Source organism: Rhinatrema bivittatum, chromosome 9, assembly GCF_901001135.1.
Source record: "Rhinatrema bivittatum chromosome 9, aRhiBiv1.1, whole genome shotgun sequence".
NCBI lineage: Eukaryota > Metazoa > Chordata > Amphibia > Gymnophiona > Rhinatrematidae > Rhinatrema > Rhinatrema bivittatum.
In genome coordinates this window covers 86,475,831-86,502,205 of record NC_042623.1, presented here as the reverse complement: position 1 = coordinate 86,502,205, position 26,375 = coordinate 86,475,831, and the positions used below count along the sequence as shown (strand labels likewise).

At 45.8% G+C, this 26,375-nt stretch overlaps 1 protein-coding gene across 1 annotated transcript in view; it reads right to left on the bottom strand.

Annotated features, from left to right (window-relative positions):
* LOC115099561 (ankyrin repeat domain-containing protein 26-like) overlaps positions 1-26,375 on the bottom strand; it is a 462,251-nt gene that overhangs the window by 305,500 nt on the left and 130,376 nt on the right. The window contains 3 exon segments of the mRNA XM_029617295.1: positions 2,539-2,648; positions 4,831-4,906; positions 5,009-5,045. Coding sequence (XP_029473155.1) covers positions 2,539-2,648; positions 4,831-4,906; positions 5,009-5,045 — 223 coding nt within the window.

Below are 26,375 nucleotides of genomic sequence, written 5' to 3'. Positions count from 1 at the left end.
TTGCCAAAAAGACTGTTTTGTTAACACCTCAACCTACATGAAAACCTAGCCTCTGAACCTCTTTCATCTGAACATAAAACAGCAATGCTAGTTTCTTTAAAATATCAACGTACCTGTTTTGTTGGCACTATTTGGATCTTATTCCTATATCTCTTTTTTGGTTTCTATTTTCACAATGGTTTGAAATAAAAAGCATCAAGAAGGTCAGGAGTGAGTAGGTATCACTCCCGTCTCAAGAAAACCCATAGCATGATATCAGGTGGGCGAGGGGCAGCAGTGGGATGCCAGGGTCTCCAGAATGACTGGAATTCGCATGTCAGGTGGGGGGGACCATGGTTTAGGAAGAGGTGGGGCTTTATCATTACACTTGAGGAGTGAAGAGGGGACTGGGAGGTCTTGTGATAGGATGGGAGCAGTGACAAGGGTATTTAAACTTTGTATACATTGGTGGCAGGGTTGGAGAAGGGTCTGACAACAGACACCACAGCTTGATTGGGTCCTGAGTGAAAAAGTATTTTATACTATTTTTTTTAAATCTGTTGATAGCTGATAGGTATGGGAAACTGATAAATATGGGAGCTTGCTGGGCAGATCACTTCTATGTTTCTATACCACAAGTCCACACAGGGGTACCTCTTCAGTCTCATAACATAGAATTACGAAAAATTTAAAACAAAAAATAGGAGAAAGCCAACTTCGAAGGGCGGCGGGCAGGTTTCGTGAGGACTAACATCCTGCTATCCTAGGAGAACACCTATCACAGGTAAGCCACTCTGCTTTCCCTAGACAAGCAGGATGGTAGCCCTCACACATGGGTGAATCCCTAGCTAGAGACTGCTCCCTATCACAAAAGGGAACCAAAAACACCAACCAGGTGCCAATGAGCACAACAATCAGTACTGTTGGTAACAGAGGGGGAAGCAGCCTAAACCCAAACAATGGGCCCTAGGCAGGAACAGATGGGTTCTACACCTCAAAGAGATTCCAAAGGACAGACTGGCCGAACCTAGTATCACATTGACCATCCATATCCAGACAATAGTGAGATGCAAATGTGTGGAGAGAATTCCATGTCACAGCCTTGCAGTTCGCCTCCACGTGAACCGCTTGCAAGTGGGCCACCAATGTTGCTATGGCTCTGAGAGAATGAGTCTTAACATGACCCTAAGATGCAGGCTCACCTGGGCATAACAGAATGAGATGCAGAATGAATTGGCTAGTGTCTGTTTGGCAATGACAACTCCCAATCTATTCCTGTCGAAAGAAATGAAGAGTTGGGTGGACTGTCTATGGGCTTCTGTCCGCTCCTGATAGAAGGCTAAGGCTCTCTTGCAATCCAGACTGTGCAGTGTTCATTCATCTTGATGCGAATGGGGCCTGGGAAAGAATGTTGGCAGGACAATTGACTGGTTAAGATGGAAATCTGTCACCACCTTAGGCAGGAACTTAGGGTGCATACACAAGACCACTCTGTCAGATAAAATTTGGTATAAGGTGGATAAGTCACTAAGGCCTGGAGCTTGCTGACCGTGCGAGCTGAAGTGACTGCCACCAAAAATATGACCTTCCAGGTCAGGTACTTCAGTTCACAGGAGAGCAGCAGCTCAAAGGGAGCGTTCATCAGCTGAGCTAGCATCACATTGAGGTCCCAAGACATAGCAAGAAGCCGTAAGGAAGGCAACAGTGATAAGAAGGTGTCTTGCTGCTGTTGAGGCAGCCACTCGGCCACCTCCTGACCCTGCTTCCAGAGGTTGCACGAATATTGTCTCGTGTAGAGCTTATAGGAGGCGACACGGGCAATTATCATGGCCCCCTGGAACACCTTCCTCCCAAGAGCATCCATTGCTCTATAATCCTTCCCCAGGGATGCCGAGGCATGTTTCCGAGAGCACTTGGCCCTCTTGAAAGCAGATTCGACCACTACCGACTGATGTGACAGCAGACGCTTTTCGAATCCAGTAGCCTGTTGAACAAAGTAAACCCCATCCGCCTTCCTCTTATTGGGAGGTAATGTGAGGGGGTGCTCCCAGATCCTCAGCAGCAAATCCTTAAAGATCTCATGCACCACGAACATCATGATTTCTTTAGGAGCTTCCACGAACTGGAGGATATCCAGCATCTTGTGCCTGGCGCCCTCCTCAATCATCAATTGAAAAGGGATGGCCTCAGCCATCACCCTCACAAAACCTGCAAAGGTCAGGTCCTCCGGTCGAGACCTCCTTTGTTCCTCCAAGGAAGCATCGGCACCGTGCATTGAAAGCAACCATTGCTGATGCTTCCTGGGTGCTTAGCCCACTTTTTCCCCAGTGCAAAGGTCGATGACAATAAACCTGATGTCCTCGACCTGGAAGAGACAGACATGGGCCAGTCCCCGGCGCCCTATCCGCCAGCGGCATCAACAGGACAGACGGCCCTGCCGATGTTGATGGCTCAATGTCCATCAGTGCTCCAAGGTCCTTCGGTGCCAAAGCAGACATCGATGGCTTGGATTTTCTCGACCCGAAGAGCTTCTCCATCTTGTCAAGTCGAGCGCTTCACCCCTTTGGGGTCATCTGGTCGTACCAGCAGCGACCCTGGACATCATGCAATGCCCCCAGGCAGAGGATACAATTGTCGTGTGGGTCCTTGATGGACACGGTCCTCGGGCACTGGGGGCATTGACAGAAAACGGACAAGGTCTTGCTGATACGAACACAGAGGGAAAGAAAATGCAGGCGATGAAAGCGGGTGACCAACACCAGTGAACATCGAGGTACCGCTGCCACGGGGGAACAGAAGAGAAAATAAACTTACTGAACCGCCGAAAAACCTGACTGAGTGGCTAAAGGGAACCGAAGAGGGACCAGAGATTTATTTATTTGTTTTTTTGTATACAGAAATTCGATCGAGTTGAAGAAAAATGCGAAAAAAAACCCAAAAATTATCTACGGAAGTTTTCCAAGGCAATTTCCAAAAGAAAAGCCACGAGCTCACTTCACCGCAAAGCAAGAGCTCTGTGGAAAAAAGAGTCTGAAGAGGGACCCGCGTGGGCACATGGTATAGGGCATGCTGGGCACACTCAGGGTCCCTAGTCAAAGTTCTAGAAACTTTGACATAAGTTTTCCATGCTGGGTTCCATCCGATGATGTCACTCATGTGTGAGGACTACCATCCTGCTTGTCCTAGGAGAAGCTGTTCCATCCCTTTTTATTATTTTTGCTGCCCGCCTCTGCATCTTTTCTAGTTCTGTTAAGTCTATTTCTTTGTTGAGATGGGCGACCAGAACTGCACACAATGCTCAAGGGGCAGTCGTACCATGAATTGGTACAACAGCTATATGATACCTTTCATTTTATTCTTCATTCCTTTTCAAATCATTCCTAACATTCTATTTGCTTTTTTGACCATCCTACACATTGAGTTGAGGTTTTCAATGTACTGTCTGCAAGAACTCCAAGGTTTTTATCCTGAGCGGTGACTCCCAATAAGCTGTGTACCTGTAGTTGGGATTATTTTTCCACATTAAATTTCATCTGCCATTCAGATGACCGGTCTCCTCATCTTTGAGGTCCGTCTGCAGTTCCTCACCATCCGCTGTTTTAATAATTTTGATTAATTTCATGTCAATCACCTCACTTGTCATTCTCTTTTCCAGTTCATTTATGAATACGTTGAACAGCGCAGGTCCCAGTATCAATCCTTGTGGTATTCCACTAATGACCTCCTTTCTATATTTAAAAAACTGACCATTTAGTCCTATTCTCTGTCTCCTGTCTTTTAACCAGTTACCAATCCACAATAAGACACTGCCTCCTAACCCAGTTTTAATTTCTTGAGAAGTCTCATAATGGAAATTGTCAAACGCCTTCTGAAAGTCAAAAACACTATATGAACTGGCTCACCTTTATCTACGGGTTTATTTACACCTTCAAATAAAATGTAAGATTGATAAAGCAAGACTTCCCTTTACTAAAACCATGTTGACTCTTCCCCATTAAGCCATGTCTATCTAAACGACCAGTGGTTTTGTTTTCAAGAACAGCTTCTACCATTTTGCCTGACGCCAACATTAGGCTCACCCAGTCTATACTTTCCCAGATCAATCTTGGAGCCCTTTTTAAAAACTGGCAATGCATTGGCTACCTTTCAGCCTTCAGGTATTGTAGTTATTTTAAATGATATGTTAACAGCTTACTAGTAAAAGGTTTGTAATTTCATGTTTCAAGTTTGTTTAGGACTCTGGGGTGGATCTGTTCTCTTTAAATATTTTAAATAGTGAGAACCTAGTAGTAAAAGTTTCAATTAACACAGGGTAATTTATTACAACTGCATATAACTACTAAAATATTGCAGAGTACATTCTAACAAAGGTCGTCAAAGGAATATAGCACAGCATATTTTCAGTTTAATTTTTGAAGGTCCTTTGCATGGCTAAAACAGTGCTTTACCTCTAGAAATTGCCCATTATAAAATTGTCCACTCAATATGTGGGATAACTTATGAGCATATGCCCTGTATGCACATATATTTACCTGGACTGAGTAGAGGCGTTCCTAGGGGTGGAGTTGGGGGGAAGGGTTTGAAATTACGCACATATTGGATTTTCAAAAGTATGTACATTAATTTTCTGGAAATTGTGTTTGGGTAGCTTTGGTGGGATAATTGTCAAAGTGAACATATTACAAAGTTTGCTTTGAAAATTGATGGACTGGATGTGTATTTGCTGATGTATCTTATGTGGCTGTTTACAAAATTACCCCTTTAATACATTTCATATTCACAAATATTAACATGGTTTAACATAAAAAAAAAATGAAAATAAAAAGGCTAAGAAATCTAAAACTTGTATACCTTTGGGGTAAAAATCAGTTCCTCCTCTTCTGAAGAAGAAGCCCAAGAATCACCACCTTCAGCTTTATCAGAGGCTCTTAAATATACACATATAAAGAAAAATGAAAAATAAATACATTTGGCTGAAAATCATATTGATAATACAAAGATCAAAAAATAGAGTACAATAAAAGCTTACCGGCTTGCAGATTCTGCTTGGGAATTGTCATCTGTAACTGTTCAAAATTTCACACAATTAAAATGAATTCACAATTAAAATATTCAATTAAGTGTGTTAGGACAAACAATGTTAAAGTAAAATAAATTAAAAACTGTGATTCATGAACACAACATACAGATAAAGTATATGTCTAGGAAAATGTAAGTTACATATTAATGAAGTGGGGCCTGGTTATTTCCTTCAAATAACTGAGAAAACATATTGGTCCTGGTTTCCAAAATCTTTTCCAAAACCTACCTCATCCTATATTTAAAAGCCTACTGCTGAGAAGAGATAGCATTGCTTGATCTGGGCAGAAAAGTAGTGGCATTCCCACAAGACTAGAAGAGGAAGAAACAGACAATCCCACCCAGCTCCAGTCGCGGAGGAGTTAACGGTGTCCCACCTGGGCCTGATAAAAAGCAAGAAGCAGCATCTCACCAGGGTCTGTTTGAGCTGTTGGGTACTGACCACATAGATTTTTTTCTATCGTACTGCCCCAAATATGAGGGTTTGCCTTACATATGCTGAAGGTTACTAATTTTTTGGGAGATAAGCAGTGCTGCAAAAGTTTTGTTAGTCACAGTCGGGCCGATACAGTAAACCACGGGGCAGATACAGTAAACTACATAAATCGCGCGCACAGGCCACTCTCCTGTGCGCGCGATTCAGTAAGTTAATTTATTTAAATTAGGGCCCGCGGTAAAAAGAGGCGCTAGGGACACTAGCGCGTCCCTAACGCCTCTTTTTTGACGGAAAGCGGCGGCTGTCAGCGAGTTTGACAGCTGACGCTCAATTTCGCTGGCATCGGTTCTCAAAACCCGCTAACAGCCACGGGTTCTGAAACCGGCAAAATTGAGCGTCCAGTTTTCAACCCGCGAGCCACGGGCCCATTTACATTTTTTTTTTTTTAATTTTTAACTTTTTTTTTTTTTTTTTTTTTTTTTTAACTTTTTAACCCTTACTGAATAATGGGTAAAGCTAGCGCGTCGAAAACACGCATCCAAATGCCGGTTAAGAGTGCGCTCCACTGGAGCGCACTGTACTATATCGGCCTGAGTGTTTGTACAACAACCAATATGAAAACTTAATTTTCAACATACTTTAGAGATATACAGTTATATTTGACTATATGGACTCAAAGCACTGCCAAAAGTTGGCACTGGTACTGGTGCCAAATTGCTTCCCTTGATTTGTCTTGTGGCAAGCTGATAAGAAAATTATTCCTTACCCTGCTAATTTCGTTCCTGTAGTACTAAGGATCAGTCCAGATGGTGGGTTATGTCCCCCCGTCCAGCAGATGGAGTCAGAGCAAACTTCGGAGGGTGCTGGCATATAAGCTGGTGCACCCTCTCCTTATCCTCAGTATCAAGAATATCAAAGCCAAGACAGAAAACTTGTCAAATAGAGAAGGATGGATCAAGCACCCTTGCAATTAACTTGAATAAAACCGAAGAACAATGCAACTTGCAAAGAGAACTGTCAGGAAACCGAACAATGAAACAACGGGACAGAGAAGACCATAGCACAGAATTAGAAGGTATTACATGAGCAGGTGTCGACCAATGACCGAGCAAAGCCTGGGTGGGCGTCTGGACTGATCCTTAGTACTACAGGAACAAAAATTAGCAGGTAAGGAATAATTTTCTTTTCCCTGTACGTACAAGGATCAGTCCAGACGGTGGGATGTACCAAAGCTTCCCTACACTGGGTGGGGTCCCCGAAGACCCTGCTCGCAATACCCTGTCCCCAAAGGAACCCGACTCACCCACCGGCAAATGTAAGGTGGTAATGCTTCGAGAAGGGTGTGCAGGGACTTCCAAGTCGCCGCTCGACAGATCTCCTGGATAGAGACGTGCTGAGACTCCGCCCAGGACGTAGCCTGGGCTCGCAAGGAATGAGCCTTGATTCCCGCCGGGGGAGCCTTACCGGCGCCAATGTAGGCGGAGACTACCGCTTTCCTTGAGCCACCTAAGCTACAGTAGTCTTGGACGCCTGTAGGCCCTTCTTATTCCCCGACCAAGAACGAAGAGATGATCCGAAGCCCGAAACTCGTTGGTCACCTCGAGGTAATGAAGGAGCATGCACTTTACGTCGAGACAGCGGAGTGACTTGGGAGCATCCAACGGGAATGCCGGCAGCTCCACCGCTTGATTCAAGTGAAACGAGGAGACTACCTTGGGGAGAAAACGCCGGGACTGTCCGAATCGAGACTCCTGAGTCCGTGAAACGCAGGAAGGTTCCCTACAGGAGAGCGCCTGGAGCTCGGAGATGCGTCTTGCCGAAGCTATGGCTACCAAGAAGACCATTTTCAGAGTGATGTCCTTGAGAGAGGCCTGCCGTAGCGGTTCGAAGGGAAGTTCCCCAAGGGCCCGAAGGACCATGTTGAGGTTCCACGTGGGATAAGGGAGGCGCAACGGCGGCCGGAGGTGTTTAAACCCCTTTGAGGAATCTCGAGATGGTCCGGATGAGACGAGGGATCTGACCTTCCCGTGGTGCTCGCCAGGAAGGCCAAGGCATAGACTTGCACCCGCAGAGAATTATATGAGAGTCCTTTCTCCAGGCCCTCCTGGAGAAACGCCAGGATCTGTTGTAGAGAGGCCGTGTTGCGGACGCTCCGTGACCTGAACACCAGCACTCAAATACCTTCCACACCCGCACATAAGCTATCGAAATAGAGGTCTTGCGGGCTTTGAGGAGGGTATCTACCACGGTGACTGTGTATCCCTTGCGCAGGAGACTCTGCCGCTCAAAAAGCCAGGGCCGTGAGACAGAAGTGTTCCGCCTGATCCGAAAATATCGGACCTGGGAGAGCAGACGGGGCCATGTGAGAGAGCCGAAGGGGACCGTCCACCACAAGGTTGAGAAGGTCTGCAAACCATGGCCGTCGCGGCCATTCCGGGGCCACCAGGATTACCGCTCCTGAGTGGTTCTCTATCCTTCGTAGGACCTTGCCCACCAACGGCCACGGAGGGAAGACATACAGTAGGAGCTGGGGACGGCCAGGGAGAACCAGGGCGTCCACCCCCTCTGCGCCGTGATCCCTTCTTCGACTGAAGAAGCGAGGAGCCTTCGTGTTGGTGGATGTTGCCATGAGATCCATGGATGGCATCCCCCAGCGCCGTGTGATGAGCGCCATCGCCTCGTCGGAGAGGACCCATTCTCCGGGGTCCAGCGTTTGTCGGCTCAGATAATCCGTTTGAATGTTGTCCACCCCGGTGATTTGTGAGGGCCGCCAGGCGCGGGTCGAGAAAGCGTTCCACCCAGGCCATCAGACGTGCCGCCTCGAGGGGCCACGAGACGACTTTTGGTGCCTCCTTGCCGGTTGATGTACGCTACCCGGTGGTCGCGTTGTCCGAGAGAAACCCGAACCGCCCGACCTCGGAGGAGAGGCAGGAACTGTATGAGCGCCAGATGTACCGCCCTGGTCTCCAGGCGATTGATCGGCCAAGTAGTCTGTTGTTTTGTCCACTACCCCTGGGCCGAACTGGCGAAGACAAACCGCCCCCCAACCTGTCAGGGCTGGCATCGATAGTGACCACTATCCATTCCGGCGACTCTAGGGGGCAACCTTGAGCCAGGTTCCTCGGATCTAGCCACCAGCCCAGGCTGTGCCTGGCGACCGGAAGGAGAGGAAGTACCGCCTGGTAGTCCCGAGAGACCGGCTTCCACCTGGAGAGCAGGGCCATTTGCAGTGGTCTCAGGTGCGCGAAGGCCCACGGTACTAGGTTGATCGCAAAGGCCATAGATCCCAGGATCTGGAGGTAATCCCACGCCGTGTGCTGCTGAAGAGACGCAAATTGACTAATTTGATCCCGCAATGCTTGGGCCTTGTCCGGGCGTTGGAAGACCTTGCCCTGAGCCGTGTCGAAGCGCGCCCCGAGAAAGTCCAACTGCTGGGGTGGACGTAAGCTGCTCTTGCTGAAGTTGACCACCCAGCCGAGAGACTAGAGGAATCCGACCACCCTGTCGACGGCCCTCTGCCCCTGTGGGAAGGTCTTTGCCCGGATGAGCCAATCGTCCAGGTAAGGGTGTACCAGGATCCCTTCTCGTCGGAGAGCAGCTGCCACTACCCACCATGACCTTGGTGAAAGTTCGAGGCGCAGTCGCCAACCCAAAGGGGAGGGCCTGGAACTGAAAATGTTGACCCCAGAATCTTGAAACGTAGATACTTGCGATGGGACGGAAGGATCGGAATGTGAAGGTAGGCCTCCGTCAGGTCTAGGGAGGCTAGGAACTCTCCCTGGTGCACCGCCGCGATAACTGAGCGAAGGGTTTCCATGCGGAACCGGGGCAATCCGAAGTACCTTGTTGACTTCCTTGAGATCCAGGATGGGCCGAAAGGAGCCGTCCTTTTTGGGCACCACGAAGTAGATGGAATAGTGGCCCGAGCCCTCCTCTCCGAAGGGGACGGGTGCGATGGCTCCCAGGGCGAGGAGCCTGTCCAGGGTGCGCTGAACCCCCAGTCGCTTGAGGCTTGAACCACAGGGTGAAAAGATGAACCTGCTGTTGGGGAGTCACCCGCAAATCCAATGCGTGTCCTTGCCTTAGAATATCCAGGACCCACTGGTCCGTAGTGATGTTGGCCCACTCCTCGTAGAACAAGGCTATGCGACCTCCGATCCGAGGCAGAGAGGAGTGAGCCGTCCTGACATCATTGGGAAGGCTTGCCAGGGCTCCCTGCGCCGAAGAGTCCCCTGGGCGATCTGCAGCCACGAAAGGACCGTGGTCCAAGACTGTGACCTAGTCGAGGAGTTTCTAGGGCCTTGTTGCCTGGATCCCCGAAATCGTCGTTGAGTGCAGGGACGATTCATGGAGAAGGAAGACGACGGACGATACAGTCGCTGGCGGTCCTCGGGTAGGCGATGTACCGAATTTCCCCCCAAGGATTTGATGATCTGATCAAGATCCTCGCCGAATAGGAATCTGCCTTTGAAGGGTAGCGCCCCCAGGCTAGATTTGAACGAAGCATCCGCTGACCAATTTCGTAACCACAACAGCGTCTGGCGGAGACCGCGGAAACCATAGTCCTCGCTAGGACCCGCAGCAATCATGCAGGGCGTCGGCTCCGTAGGCAATGACAGCCTCCAGCCGATCAGCTTGGGCAGCCTCCTCTGGTGGCAATTGCTGAGAAGTGAGAAGCTGTTGTACCCATCGAAGACCTGCTCGCTGAGTAAGGGAGCCGCAAATGGCTGCACGGACCCCCAGTGCCGAGACCCTCAAAAATCTTCTTGAGGCAGACTTCCAGTTTCCTGTTTGCAGGTCCCGAAGGGCTGTCCCCCCGTGACCGGGATCGTGGTTCTCTTTGTGGCGGCGGAAAACCGCAGAGTCACCTTGGGGACCTTTAGGAGTTCCAGGAAGTTGCTGGGGAGCGGATAGAGCTTGTCCCATTGCTCTGCCGACCCGGAGGGACGCCTCCGGTGTGTCCCACTCCCGCACCAACAAATGGAGGAACGACTCATGGATTGGGAAAGGTCCTCGCCAAGGGACGCAGTCCTGCCAAGACAGGGTCCCCCTTTTACTGGCCGAGGCTACAGAGGGAGCCGGGGGCCCCGGTGGCTTGACGGGAGGATCGAGGTCCAATTCCTGGAGGACGTGGGGGATGAGGTCCTTGCGAAAAATCCGTAAGACACGCGGGATCGTCATACTCCAGGTGCGCCGCTAAAAGCGTGTCGTCATCTGCCGTCGACGCCGGGTCACTCCCTAGGTCCGGGAGTGGAGCCGCCCCACTCGGGGGTAGAACAAGAGCCACTCTGGAGGCCCCCCCCCCCCTATAACCGGATTGTGGCCCGCCGCACCCACGAGGCGGGGCACCTTAGCGGGCGTGGGGTCCGTCGATGGCCCACCCAGCGACTGCTGGCTTTGAAGATATGCCTGGTGCATTAGGACCACGAAGTCGGCTGAAAATCCGGGGGAGCCCGAGGGGGGGGGAGAGGGGGCTCCCTGGAGGGACCCGGGGTAGCTGGAGGAGGACCCGGGTCCTGAATCGGCGTCGAACGCGGCGAAAAATCCTGCTGAGACTCCTCAGCATCAGAATCGATGCAGCACTCTAGCTCCAAAATGGCCGCCGCTCCCGCCAAAGCAGGGGGCGGGGCTACACCTCGAGGTCCACGGCGCTCCGAACGCGGCAGAGAGGGAGCCGTGGGAGCTAGGCTGGGCTCCCCCCCGGGGAGACATCTCCCACAGTGTCCATCCCGCGATCCGCTCTGCCCCGGACCGGCACAAGAAGGGCAGCGAACATGCTGCATCGCGCAAGCCCCGGGGGGGGGGGGGGGGGGAGCGACGAGGAATCACCGGCGCCTGGGCCCAGGAACTGAACAAACTCACGTACACACACTCACACACGCGCCGCGGGAGGAGCGGGCTCGACCCGCCCAAGCTCGACTCTGTTAGCCCTCCCCTTGGGTGCGGCAGAGGAATGAAACCTCCCTGCCGCTGCGGCCCCGGGGAATGTCACGTCGCGGGGCCGGAGGAGGAGGGACCGACCACGGCGCGGATTAGGGGAGAGGCTGGCACCACCAGCATCCACCTGCTCAGTGCATCCGAGTAGGCTGAAAAGCAAAATCACAAAACAAAATCTTACCCCGAACAACAGGAGAGGGAAAAGACACAGAGAAAAACCAGTCCTCGAGGCAAGCCGATCAAGGGCTGCAGGGCCCGAGCAGGGAGTCCAGAAAGACCCTCAGAAATTGAAAAATCTTTCTTTTTTTTTTTTTTTTTAAAACAGACCTGCTTGATCCAAACTTATTAAGGAATAGAAAGAATACCAAAAATGGTAACAGAAGCCACTAACTAGGGGAAGCCGTGGTTCCCCACCTCACATCTGCTGGAGTCAGAGAGATACTGAGGATAAGGGGAGGGTGCACCAGCTTATATGCCAGCACCCTCCGAAGTTTGCTCTGACTCCATCTGCTGGACGGGGGACATAACCCACCGTCTGGACTGATCCTTGTACGTACAGGGAACTATGATTCTTAAAAAGGGACTTAGCACATTTCAATATGTTCATGCAACTTCCAGCCCTGTTCACAGGACACATACTTTCATCTACATAGAAAAAGGGTGGGACCAGGTCAAGTGTGGCAAACTATGCATGGATATTGTATACTAATTCTCTGCAAATATTTTATGACAGACACTTTGTGCCTGCTTCCATGCAGGTGCAAACTATCCAGATACTTTGTACCTGCACTGGGTGTGCCAGCTTTCATTTTCAAATAAACAAACTGGACTGGCTTTCAGTCCCCTATAGATCCAAATTCAAATCTCAGACATTAATCTTCAAAAGTTCTAAGAGGAGATGGACCAAAATATTAAGAGAAAGAATGTTCTTATACACGCACCTCAAACAATTAAGATCCTCAAAGGAAGCCATCATGACAAAAGATATCAAAAGAGTAGACACTCAACTGATTCTTTTCAAGAGCCTCACCTGTCCTATTGAACTCCCTCCAGGAAGAGCTCTGCCAAATAAATGACTACTCCAATTTCTGGAAACATACAAAAGCATGACTTTTCTGCTAGGCCTTTACTGACAAATCCTCCTCTTGTGGAAGCTAATGCATTACTTGCATACCATGGGCATACTGCTAAAACATATATATATATATATATATATATATATATATATATATTTTAACACCATGAGCTTAACGTTGGACTAAATACATATGCATTTCAACTAAATATATTAGGCAGTATTAATGATTAAAGTTTAGTAAAAATGTTAGGCAAGCTGTATATACCCAAGCTGTATATACCCAAATTATATGTAATCATTTCACTATTGTACCCCGTTGTGGGTGAATTTCTTATTTTAAAAGTGGGTAATTAATCCAAATAATAAATGAGAACTCCACTTTGTAAGCCCTCAAATAGTACCATTATTGCCCTCTGATCTAAGTTAATTACAATTAGTGGGACTGACACTCTTGATAACCCCACACAGACATCTTAATGAACATGAAAATAAGAATACAGCATAAAAGAATACAGCATAAAAGATGGCAAAAAAGCAGACTAGAGGAAGAAGAGTTTTAAAAAGAAATGATGAGGGGATTATATGTCTTATAAGTCTATCTCACGGATACAAAGTCTTGGACATTTTGGTCATCGATTCAAAACAAGCTTAGGTACATAGTGGCCACAAATTATTTCTATTTCAAAGCACTGAACAAATATGGTGACAATTACCCTCTCACTCACAGACGAATATCCTGCAGAAAAGAACTGTGACAAACTGGCATTTACTATCACTGTTGGTGCTGTATTTTTTCTGTGGAAAATGGAAGACTTGATTTTCCAGTTCAATTTCCCAAGCACTGAATGTTTGGTTTTGGAAATTAACAATAGGTATAGAGGCCACAACAACATAGGGCATTATTTATTTGTAATCCTTACTCTCCAAAAAGGTAACATATCTGTACATTCAAAGTTACAGGCCACTTGGCCTATTATGTGCTAGCTACCCTAAGAAGCTTTCCAAGTTTACAGATCTATAACTTGATACTCTGTTTCAAACCTAGCACTGCAGCTTATCATTCATTTCCACTATCCACTTATTAAGGTACTGAAAGAAAAACACTGCACATGCAGCCAGGACTGAGTGCAGGAGCAAAGTGAATGTTGTGGCTTGCACATGCCTCCCCCATATGCTTCTCCCCCTTCTTTCCATCTTTCCCATCAATATCACCAACACCAACCTCTCTCCAAATATTGCAATGTTCCCTCCACCATCCTCATGTCCTCCAGCTCCCCTGCCAACCCTCATGATCTTTTCACATCCCCACCCCTCAAGAATTCCATCAAAAAAACCTTTAAGTGACTACACAAGGTTTACACTCTTGAGGTGCTGGCACACCTTCACGTGCATCTCCACGTGCAATCTCACAGAGAGCACACTCTGCTCCAGGGCAGGATCAACAGAGGATTGAGTGCATATGAGGAGGAAACGCAAGGGTAGAAACCTATGTTGAAACCTTGGGTACAATCAAAATTTTCAGGATCCAGAGGAAAAATAAATGTTTCCCTTATAATTTGCATGTTGCTGAGCAAAAAGGCCTGACTTCAAATTTATCCCACTTACAAAACCATAAAGGCTGCCCACTGCCCTCTCTAATTCGCCTTCTCCACGTCTTTCCCTCAAGGTAACAAGTTTCTGTTCCATTTCCCTCACGCTAATGTGCCTTCTTCTGAGGCACTCTACCCCTGTAACAATGCCTCTCCCTTATCCCCACGTCCATACTGATGCATCTTAGCTGCCCCAACCAACTGGTTATGATAAACCACCTTCACCCTACGGGGCAACATACCACCTCTGCTTTCACTCCATTCCCCATCTCCTTGCTCACTGTGTTCCCCCCAGCCCATTCCCCATGCTTACAAAAAGCTCTAAACGAGGAAATCTCCTGAAAGCAGGGCTGAAGGTCAAATAAGCCAGTAATGCTATATCCAAACACAAATAATGAAAAATCAAGTCACTATACTCCAAATTCTCTCAGCAGGAAAAAAAAAAAAGGAATATGGAGACCAAAACCCAATAATGGATACAGGTGAAAAGGTTGTAGGAGAGATAGGGAGGGTAATTTGTAAACAGCCCACACAACAGTAAAGTCTGCAAGTACATTGTGCACGTGGATTTTACAGAGTATTTTCAAAGCAAACTTACAAGCATAAGTTCACTTTGAAAATACTCGAATAAGTGGCTGAATATGCACACACATTCACTTACATAAAGTTATACCTCTTCTTCAGAGGGCACTAAAAGGCATGCACATGAGTAAAGACTCTGCTCCAGTTCTGATTGCAATGTAAAAAGTGTGTGCAACTCATTCATTCACAGTGTTTTTTCATACAGTCATTTACATGCATAAAACCAAATTATGGGCACATCTTTGAAAATCACCCCCAGAACTTAAAGCCTTAAAATAAATCCTAAAATAGGAGACAATGGACATAAGCTACAAAGGAATAACTATGCTTGCTATTAATATCTGATGATGGAACAGAATGATACCTGCACCAGACAGAAGGGAGCCAGGTAGAGGACAATAAGAAGATGTTGAGATAAAAGCATCATAAGAATACTATGGAAGTAGAAAAGAAAATGCTTCCGCTATGTAGCTTTCAAACCATGAATCTGCTGTCAGCAAAGAATTCAAAAAGTAACGTGCAAAGGAATTGATGGGAAAACACTACTGTTCTTCAAAAATAACCCAAATCTTGAAAAGTTATGTTTTCAGTAAAAGTAAATGATCACGATACATAAGTAGCTATGCACGTGACAAAATATCAGCTCAAAAGTAAGAATACCTGCAACCTCAATGCACACAATTATCCCCATCATAAATGCAGGAGAGAAAATTATCATGCTTATCATGAAAGATATACTGCATAAATTCTTACTTGCCATTCTACAAAATTTAAGCAGAGAATCCTGAAAAATCAGCATCCTAGATTAGTAAACCCGCTGACCAGCCTGGTTTTACTTTTCAAATTCCTGATCATGTGGAAGCCGCTATGTTTTACTTACAGAAATAAACCCACTGCAGTGAGGACTTTAGCCACCAAGCTCTCAAGTGAGAGCTGCAGGTGGTCAAAATCAGGAGCTCTCTGCACAATGCACTCTCTTTTCTGCCTTTCTACTAATAACCAGGCATGAGAAGGGAGCTCTTATACTAATTTCACTATAAAAGCTAATATAAATGGATGGGCACATCACTAAGTCCTGTGGGCTATCAAGCAAAAAAAAAAAATTTTCAATCATACAGCCCTAGAAACCTTGAGGCTTTCAAAAGAAAAAAAAAGAGGCATCTGTGGTAAGTACTAGTTGATGGTGAGGGGGTCTTAGCGGTGAACCCTCTGTCAATGCTGGTGGGTTAAACACCAGCTAAGGTCTATTTTCATGCTGGTTGTCAGCTTCACTGGAACAGACAGTGGGCTTAGGAACTGAGACCACTGATTCTTTAGGCCCCATTGTAGGTGATGGATATGTAGTCGCATGTGTGGAACAACATGGGTACATGCTGCCATAGGACCCAGTATGGTTAAAATTTGACGGGCTGAAGCTGTCGTGAGGTCTAATAGAGTTAGTGCTCGAGGCTGTGGCAGGAAAGCTCTGTCTTGAATGGTGTCTATATAAGCTCCGATGAACTGCAACGTATGGGTAGGTTGAAAATTTGACTTTTCGTAGTTTATTAGGAGTCCCAAATTGTCCAGGCAATTGATCGTGCGAACTAAATTTTCACACAGGAGAGAAGGATTGGGGGGCCACTAACAGCCAATCATCGAGATAAGGAAATATCTGAATCCCCTGTCGACGGAGGTCTGCCACCACTACCGCTAGACATTTTGTGAAGACTCTGAGGGCGGAAGAGAGTCTGAACGGAAGAACTTCGTACTGAAAATGTCTCTTTTCCGCTTGAAAACAGAAGTAATGCCAAAATTTGGGATGCATTGGTATGTGGGCATATGCATCCTTCAAATCTAGGGAGCACATCCAGTCCTTGGGTTGTAGGAAAGGAAGAATGGATTTGAGAGAAGTCATTTTGAATTTCTCTCTCTGTTTGTGCTTGTTGAGGGAGCATAGGTCCAGAATTAGTCGAAGCCCTCCAGATTTTTGGGGGATGAGGAAGTATTGTGAACAGAACCCCTTCTGATATCGGGCTTGAGGTACCTCCCACATACATTGTTGCTGAAGTAGTTGGTTGACTTCTTGAAGAAGAATTTCCTGATGAACACCTTTATGTTTGGTGACAACTGGATGCAGGAGAGATGGAGGGGATGCGAAGTTGAGAGAGCAACCATCCCTTATTATAGTGAGGACCCATAAATCCGATGTTATGTTGCTCCATTCTGAAAGAAAGTGGGACAGCCATCCTCCTACTTTCTGGGTTGGTAGTGGTGTTCGGGTTACTCCTAAAAACTTTGTTGACTTTTAGGTGGTTGGGGGTCTGCGGATTGGCGTAGTTGGTGGGGAGCGCGAGGGCATTGGTGTGAAGCTTGTTGCTGGTAAGGTTGCTGGCTGCTGGTTGCTGGCAATATCGTTTGATATTGCTGAGGACTGTAAGTGGTGTAAGGGCGATATGTGCGCCTAGGGTAAGATTTCTTATACGAGCCGAAATGCCATCGAGAGGATGAGGTGTTACGCTGTGTTAATGATAACACTGCTAACTTTTGTTCTTTCAATTTTGCGACGGTTTTGGTGAGTCTGTCCCCGAACAGGTTGTCTGGTCGACAGGGGAGGTTAGCAAGTTTATCATGTACATCATCTCTTATGGAGCTTGCCCTCAACCATGCCAGCTGTCTCGCTGCTATGGCATTAGCCATAGTCTTTCTGGACATTTCAAATCCCTCGTAAATAGAATGCACGAGGTGCCGAAAGCCTTCCTCCATATTGTAAAATTCTTGGGGAGGAGTGTTATTTTCAGAACCCTGTTGTAAAATGGGTTTTAAGGCCTGTAGACACTGGAATAGATATTGAGCTATGTAAAATTGGTGATTTTGAATTTTTGCATTTAGAATTCCTGACTGGAAAGCTTTTTTGGAAAGTCGTCTAGAGATTTGTTATCTTTTCCTGGTGGGTTATTTGAATGGCTGACTCGACGACAACCGATGCATGCGGAAGTTGGACATTTGTACAGAACGGTGAATCTCGCATTCTATACTTTAGGTCTGTTTTCCTCAAGGTTGGTGTCGTGGAGAACAGAGAGTCTCAGGTCATTTCCATCACTGATTCTAGCACTGGATGAGAGGGAAGTGCTGTGGGTTCAGCTGGAGTGTCGAAAGTTTTGAGGATTCCAAACATTTCTTGCCTAGGGTCCAGTATCTTTCTAGTTTATACATCCAGTCATTGACCCACCTTCTCTAAAAATTGAGAGTACGTGAGATCCTCCGTAGGGGAAACTGGCTCCGGTAGCAGTTCTTGTGGATCAGATGGGTAACTTGTTGAGGACCCTGGGGAAGAAGATGAGCTGGGGGAATCCCTGGGTGGAGGCAAGGGCCTCCTAGGCTGAACTTTTGGCACTGGACCCGGTTTATGCGATAAAGGTGTCTCCAACGGTTCAGTAAGGAGTGGCTGGTGTTTCTGCTCTACTGACTAAAAATTGAGACAAGATATTCGTAATTTGTGAAATAGATTCGGAGGCCGATGTTGAAGTAGGTGGTGGCTTCGAATACGGTCGTCGGACAGACTGTGATAGAGCCTCCTGGAGGATGTCTGTGTCCGGTCCTCTTGGGTGGCCGACGTCCCTCAGTGGGCAGATAATTTTTGAATGAAGTGGATCCTGCAATCCGGAACTGCTGCGGTATTAGAAGCCGCAAACAGCCCAGAGAAAACTTCAGAAGAAGGAGAAGAGGATCCTGATAGTCGTGGAGGGGGCGGATTATCCTCCAAGTCCAGGACTAACAATGGTGAAGGACTTCTACTTCTTTTGTGCCCAGTTGGATGTTTCTTGTGTTTTTTCAAAGGCTGCGTCAGCAGCGTCAGTTGAAAGGGCTGTGCGCCGGGTTGCATCGGTAATGCGCCGGTTAACTTCGGTTTCGACGCAGCATTGTCGCTGCTCAGCTAATGCGGAGCGTCTGTACGTCAGTTTTGCTTCGATGCTTCTGTGCGCCGTAGATGGGTCAATGCTTCGATGTTCCGACGCTTTCGATGCAGATTGCGTCCATTGCTCATCTCCCGTGCTTTGCGTCGATGGGAGTCGCAGCTTTTTCAGTTGTTTTGGACCTGGAGGGTCCGTAAAACTGGCCCTTCTATGGGATTGGGCCTTTGGTTTCATCTTCGATCCCGGAGACGACCTAGCTGAAGCCTCAGAGGGGGCGTAAGAGACCGATGCATCTTCTCTGAGTTGGGTGATACGTGCAGCTCTTTCATGCTGCGCCTGTGGGGACATGGGTCCGCAGTCCCTGCAATTTGCTTGGTCATGCCTGGGACTCAGGCAGAGGTAACAAAATTGATGTCTGTCAGTTACAGACATAATTTTTCCACAAATCGCAAAACTTAAAGCCTGGACGAGGCATAGTAAGCTGGAAGCGATCCTTGTGGTAACCTGCCAATTTTTTATTTTTTTTTTGTCAGTATTTTTCCTCACAAATCTTTTTCCTCACAGGAGAGAAGAGCTCCGCATGCAGTCAGTCGCGTGGAAAAAGACAGACTGAGGAGCTTCGAGTTGGCAAGGGAACATACAAGAAGGATCACCTCACCAAAATACTTTGGGTGATCTTGGAGAGCTCCATCACCTAGTGGCACGGAGGACGTACCCAGACAGCATGGCTAATTCAGCTGCTTATCTATGGAAAATATTTAAATACAAAACATAACGTTAAAAACTATCACACTCATACCTTACATCTACACATATCTACCTAAAACACTCCCACACATCACAAATTAAAATGTATCACAAGTACAAAGCTACTCATAAATACAAATGCAAATACACCATACAAAAATTCCAAAATGTTCCCCAATAGAAGCCATTGTTTCGCTGTGCTTCAGCTCCTTCAGGGGGCTTTTTTAACTAGAATTATTTATATGCATAGCATTAAGCTACCAATGGGCTTGAATCAAGGATTTTTTGAAGAAGTTTTAAAGCAGAAAATCTCATCTGGTTAAGGTGGATAGTTCTCGATGTGGCACCGTGCCACCTGTACATTAGGTATGTTTGATTCATAACCTTCTTTCTAAATAAGGAAAGGAAATCACACAACAAACTATAATAATAGAAAATGTAAAAGTAAATGAAAATATTCTTACTGATTCGAAATGTATAATTGTGTTACTTACAGAAGAATAAAGGGAGAAATTCTAAATCTTCAAGCATATAAACAATACTGCCAAATACCACAGCACTTAATTCATTTAATCTCTGTCTTCTAAAATGCAAATGAAAATGAAACTGAAACCAGTCTTAAATCATTAAACTGATGATCAGAATGCTAGAAGTAAATTAAATTAAAAAAAATGTTTACAACTCACCCAATAACGTAAAGTTATATAGAATCACCAAAGCACTTTAATCGCCTTTATTAGCAAGTTATTTCACCCACTGTCAACCTGTACAGACATCTGCAGGTTATTAAGGAAAATGTTATCAATGCAGCAAAGACCCTCCACCCACCGTGTGAGCTTATGCAAATTTATTAGCTGGAAAGTATAAGACGAGGGGGGGGGGCAAATAAGGAGAAAATAGAGTGAAACCAGAAAAGCAACCCTGAAACCAGAGGAGGGACCCCTGAAAGAAAAGGAACCAGAAGAGCGAAAGGGGAGTCCGAAGCAGACCAGCACCCCCTGATATCGAGGAGGGAGAAGACTAGGTGTGGGCAGGAGACTGGAGAGAGGAGACACCCTGCTCAGGTTCAGAGAGTGACACAGGGTCTGAGACAGCAAGGAGCAAGAGCAAGCCCCAGACAGCCCGGTAAGTACCAGAGCCAGAAGCAAGTCTCCTTCCCGGACTGCCTGCCAGCTCTGTCAGTACCAAGTCCAGGAAGCAAGCCTTCTCCCTTGCCCTCATTCTCCAGACCTCCAGCCAGATCTGCTTCAAAGGTGAACAGAGGGTTCTTGCCTGACGTTGGGACCAGGGGTAAGTAAGTTAGCCATAAGTATTAATATATTAAGCAGGCTAAGGTTTATGGCATGTTTGCAACCACCCATGGTACACAACTTTCTTTAGAGTAAACTAGTGCTTAGTGGCCAGGATGTTAAAGACAGGAATGATTATCACCTTCTAAATGCTAAGTCCTGCCAAAACTGAAAAATAAAAGTCTATTTCTGAGGAGAACACATTGTCTTTTTCCTGACTTAGGATAGTGAAGTAAGGTGGGAAGGCAACTGGAAGTGTCCTGGAGCAGACAGGTCCCTCACCCCTAAACTTGCTTACAGAAAGGAGAGTTTCTAATTTTAGGGCTTAAGAAGGCAAACAAATTCTTCACTAGTTCTGATAGCTGGGAACCCATTGGCTGGGTGTCAAAGATGAAGGAGAGCCATCCTCTTCAAAAACACAGATCAACTTAACCTAAGAGCTACCTACAAAGCAGAAGAGGAATGGTGCCATAGCAGGTGTATTTGCTATGGCAGTGGCTATCTCGGAGGTGCTCCACACCAATTGTGTCAACAACTCCAGAATGACATCTTGAACCACGAACAGCATCAGCAATGTCTCTCTCCTTGCCATAGAACTTTGGTGCATAGGCTTATCCACCAAAGCACTCTGCTCCGGCACAATTGATAGCAACTTGGCATGCAGTACCAAGTGTGATGACTGTGCCTTACAATGCGAGCTCTGCACCTGATGACACAGATGGTACCCTGGTTGATCCTGGGCAAAGTAAATGGCTCAGTACCATGGGGATCTTCCTTTCTGTGAAGAATGATGTGATCTGCACTGAGTAGGCCCCTCCTCGACGCCATCTGGTGGAGCCCTGCACTGAAAGCACAGATCTTTTCTTCGAATCTGAGGGGGATGGGTTCTGAAGGGGCTCCCTCACATCCTTCCTGTGCTATTCTTGGTGCCTCATCTGGTGCCACAGACTTCCACACCATATTTAGTCCCTTACCCAAGACAAATCTGGGGACTGGTGCCACTGTAGCTGTGGGGGGGGGGGGGGGGGGATTTCTCATACTTGCAGAATGAAAGGGAAAAGATTCCAATCTTGATTTGCTATGCCAACAGTCCAATGATGCCTCACTCCTGGATAAGGAGTAGCGCCACTGCTCACTCAGCCTTGTGTTGAGACTTTGGGCTTTTACCTGCTGACACTTTTCTTAAGGCCTCCATCTTCTAGGCGCAGTGTTACTGCTCACTAGGGGGCATCTGGCCTCCATCTTCTAGGCGCAGTGTTACTGCTCACTAGGGGGCATCTGGCCTTCATCTTCTAGGCGCAGTGTTGCTGCTCACTAGGGGACATCTGACCACAGCTGTAGCAATTGAAGGAGTCAGGGTCCAGGCCTAATCAGCAACAGCAAATGGAGTATGTATCCAAGATGAACATCTAGCGCCCACAGATGCAGGCCATGAAGCAGCTGACTCTAGACTTTTTTTTTTGGCTTTGGGCTTTCCATACTCATCTGAATCTTTTTTTTTTATGAACTTAAAACTTCTGTTTGAAGGGATGCTGAGGCAGCAGCAGAAATACAGCAGCAGCAACACGCAGTAAAAGTAGAACTAAGCCAAAAAAACAAAAACATTTAAGAGAGAGATAGGAATACATCTGTCTCACAGCTTGGACAAAAAAAATGAGGGTTTTATGAGGCAAAGTGCATGCACAGGAACTCCTGCGCAAGCTCAATAAAGTCTTTACTGAGTTCTGAACAATGGTTCTTTGTTGGTGCCATCAGATAACACATGCCTGCCTCTCGACAGAGAATAAAGTATTTTTAATGGGTTTTAACTGAAATTATTTTAACTGGCTTTAATTATTTTAACTGGCAAACTTACATTTTAATACAAAACCTATTATATTTGAACCACATTATTACATTACTTTTACTCGGGAAATATTTGAATGCCTCTAACATATCCTACCTCTGCCTTCTCTCCTTCAGGGTATACATAGTTAGCCTTTAGTCTTGCCTCGCAGGCCTTACAGTACAGTTTCTGCAACACTTTGCTAGTTCTCTCCTGTACTGCATTTATTTTATCTATATCCCTTGGGAAATGCAGCTTCTAGAAATAGACACAGCATGCCAGATAAAATCATACCAGTGATCTGTACAGAAGTATTACCACTTTTTTAATGATAGTTATTCTACTCCCAGATGCACTATAGAATTCTACTGGTCCTTCCTATTCCCTTGTCACACTGTTTGACAACTTTAAGATTACAAGATAAGATCCCTCCTTGATCTTGATTCTGTTCAATCAGTATATCACACTCCCCACAATGTAGTGATCTTTTGGGTTTCTATGCTCAGAATGCATGATTCTACACTTTTATTTTTTCATTAAATAAGTAATGCCATATATTTTAGTCCACTACTCAAGCTCTCTCAAATCCTAAATATTTTTCTACTATCCCTGAGGTTTCAGCCCTGACACACACTTAGAGGCTTACTTCCAAAAGACATTGAAACCAGCTTACTCTGAGATGCACTATTGCAAGAAAATCTTAGTAATTTCTTATACTTATTTATGGCTTTTTATGTTAAATGATTTGGGGCTAAAACTTCTGGATAATGTCCCCAGATGTTACTGTTTTATTATTTATTATTAAATCATTTTAGTTATGCATGCTCTACACTTTGTAACTTGCCAATGGAAAAGCATGTATCTGAGATGGGAATACTTCCCCATTAACCCTCTGTAATACTGTTTATGAACACCCTGAATACAGCTGATCCCATATTTCATTTCTATTACTTATATCTTTATCATTATATATTTTTCATGTAAAAACCCTCTCCTCCCTATTTTCTTTCTTAAGAGCATATTCTGGTATATCTACCAAAATATCCAGGCCAGATGCTACCATTAGATCTCCCTACCTGGAATTTTAATAGCCAAATTTCAATGGGTGTGCATGCGCTTCTGAAATTGCTTCTTTGTATCCTAGCTTCCCTCTGTTTCCTAATATTAACCCTCCTTATTCTCTTCATCATTTCCAGACATAGCTACAGGGTAAGCTTGGTTCACATCATTCATATGTACACCCTCCATCAGCACCATTTCCAGTTAGTTGAAACTCTTGCTAATGTAGGATCTAACAGGCCGATTCAGTAAAGTCCGTGGGAGAGCGGATGAACGCCCGCTCTCCCGGCGCGCACACAGGTCACTCGCCTGTGCGCGTGATACAGTATTTAAATTAGGTGGTGCGGTAGAAACGGGCAAAAGGAGGTGCTAGGGACACTAGTGCGTCCCTAGCGCCTCCTTTTGACCCGGAGCGGCGGCTGTCAGCAGGTTTGACAGCCGACGCTCAATTTTGCCGGCGTCGGTTCTCAAGCCCACTGACAGTCATGGGCTCGGAAACCAGACGCCGGCAAAACTGAGCGTCCGGTTTTCGGCCCGACAGCTGCCGGCCCATTTTAAATTTTTATTTTATTTTTATTTATTTTTTTAACTTTTTTTTACTCTCCGGGACCTCCGACTTAATATCGCCATGATATTAAGTCGGAGGGTGCACAGAAAAACAGTTTTCACTGCTTTTCTGTGCACTTTCCCGGTGCCGGCAGAAACTAGCGCCTACCTTTGGGTAGGTGCTAATTTCTTAAAGTAAAATGTGCGGCTTGGCTGCACATTTTTCTTACTGTATCGCGCGGGCATACCTAATAGGGCCATCAACATGCATTTGCATGTTGAGGGCGCTATTAGGTGCCGCACGTTGGGCGCGCATTTTCCTCCCCTTACTGAATAAGGGGTAAGGGAAAACGCGCGTCCAAGGGCAGGTAAACAGTGCGCTCCGTCGGAGCATACTGTATTGTATCGGCCTGTAAATGCTTAGAGGATCCAGAGGATGCAGGTCATCTCACCTGAATATTCCTGTAACCCTCCAGATGGAGCCTTAGTCCTTAATGAAGTCATATCCCTCTTCCTTGCATTAGTCTTTCAATTATGCATTTAACTTTTTGATGCAGTGTATCCTGTCTTCCAAAGGCATAAACAGGATCAGAAAAAGCCTCAAACACTATTACAGCTCCATGAACTTTTTCCTACATTCCCATAACTTCTTCTATCACCAAGTCTTTTATTCCAAAGTAGAAACAAAGTGTCAAGCTCTCCTAGCAATCTTATGGGTGAACTTTGTAATGCTTGGTGCCAGAGCGCCTGGCAGGCACTTAAACACCTTGAGGTCCATATTGAAAGAGCTCTGGGCAACTGAGTTGGGACTCAGCCAGACAAACCCTGTTTTTTTCCTGCCTATCTCAAAGCTTCCAACTTATCTGAGTAGATTCAACTAAGAACTTAGCTGGATAAAACTTATTGGGATATGTTGGAGGTATTCCGGGGCATTTTAGGGCAGAGATAAGTTAGCCAGATAACTGATTTTCAGCATTATCCAGCTAACTTAGATAACTTTCAGACAGGTTGAGAACAGCCCTAAAGTTAGCCAGATAAACGTATCCTACTAACTTTGACATAGCCAGCTATATTCAGTGGGACAGAGTCCCACTGAATATCCCAACCAAGTTAGCTGGTTAAGTTTATCAGGCTAACTTTGTCAGCTTCCTAGTGGCCCTGTATTAACTCCATTTTCTCCTTTTCTTGCTCCCAAAGCAAGTCTTCTGACAAACATTTTCCTCCTTCTTTGGATCCTCTACTACATTCTGTAGATAATCTTCCCTGTGGAGCCTCCCTTCACTTTTTTCACCTTAGGACAATCAATCACTTACCAAGGCCATGAAGGAGTTGGGTAATACAATGTGTTCTATGTATCAACTCACTTTTCTCATCCTTATAAAGTCCACCATATTTAATCTGTTCCTTGCCCTTAGCATGCTTAGTGAATCTTTGGTGGGAGAAGGTATCCAAATCCTAATCAACCTAGCTGCTAGTCATACAAACTCCATCTTCAGTTCAGAGAGGTGAGCATAGATAGGGCAACACCAAAAAGTATCTCTGAAGAATGCTACCTCACAGCCACAGCACAATAACCAAATGTCTACTACTTTAAACTCTATTCTAGAAAAAAAGAATAAGCTGTTTCTCCCCAAAACTGTGAAGATTGCCTCACTGGTTTTGGGAAGAAGGGTTTTATAGTGGAGATAAAGTTTAAACAGACTATGGTAAGCTGCTCAAACAACAAATCTAGTCAATTGGTTATGGACTTGCTCCCAGAAATTTACCACCACTTAATTGCCTGAACAATATCCTCAAATATATTAAGGACAAATAGAACTAGGGATAGTTATTAAAAAAACAATAAAAACCTACAATATATTTAAATAATAAGCTTACCACCACCTACCAACTAAGAAATAAATACTTCTTGCAATGTTGTATCTATCCTGTGTCTCTTCCGCCTCATTTATGTTTGTTAGCCGTTTTTCTCTTTGGTTGTTCTCTCTTAAATTTGTGACAAGATTTGAGAACTCTAACAATCACAGATGTAAATGGACTGAAGGAAGGCCTGCAATGAGGTTGACATGAAGAACTCTGTCAAAAAAGAAAATAGATCTTTAAAATGACAAAAATGCCTACCCTGGACAAAAATAAAAACTGGAAGACTAAGAAGAGTAGAAATCTTCTGGCTGAAGGACCAGTCACTCAAGATTGCAGAAGGAGAGTTGTCTTTTTGTACAACTGGTAAAAGGAAATGGAGGTGGTTGGCCCAATAACTCAAAGGCTACTGAGTGGCAAATGAACTTTAATTCTCAGAATTTGGAAAAAGTTCCTTTGACTTAATGGGACAGTTC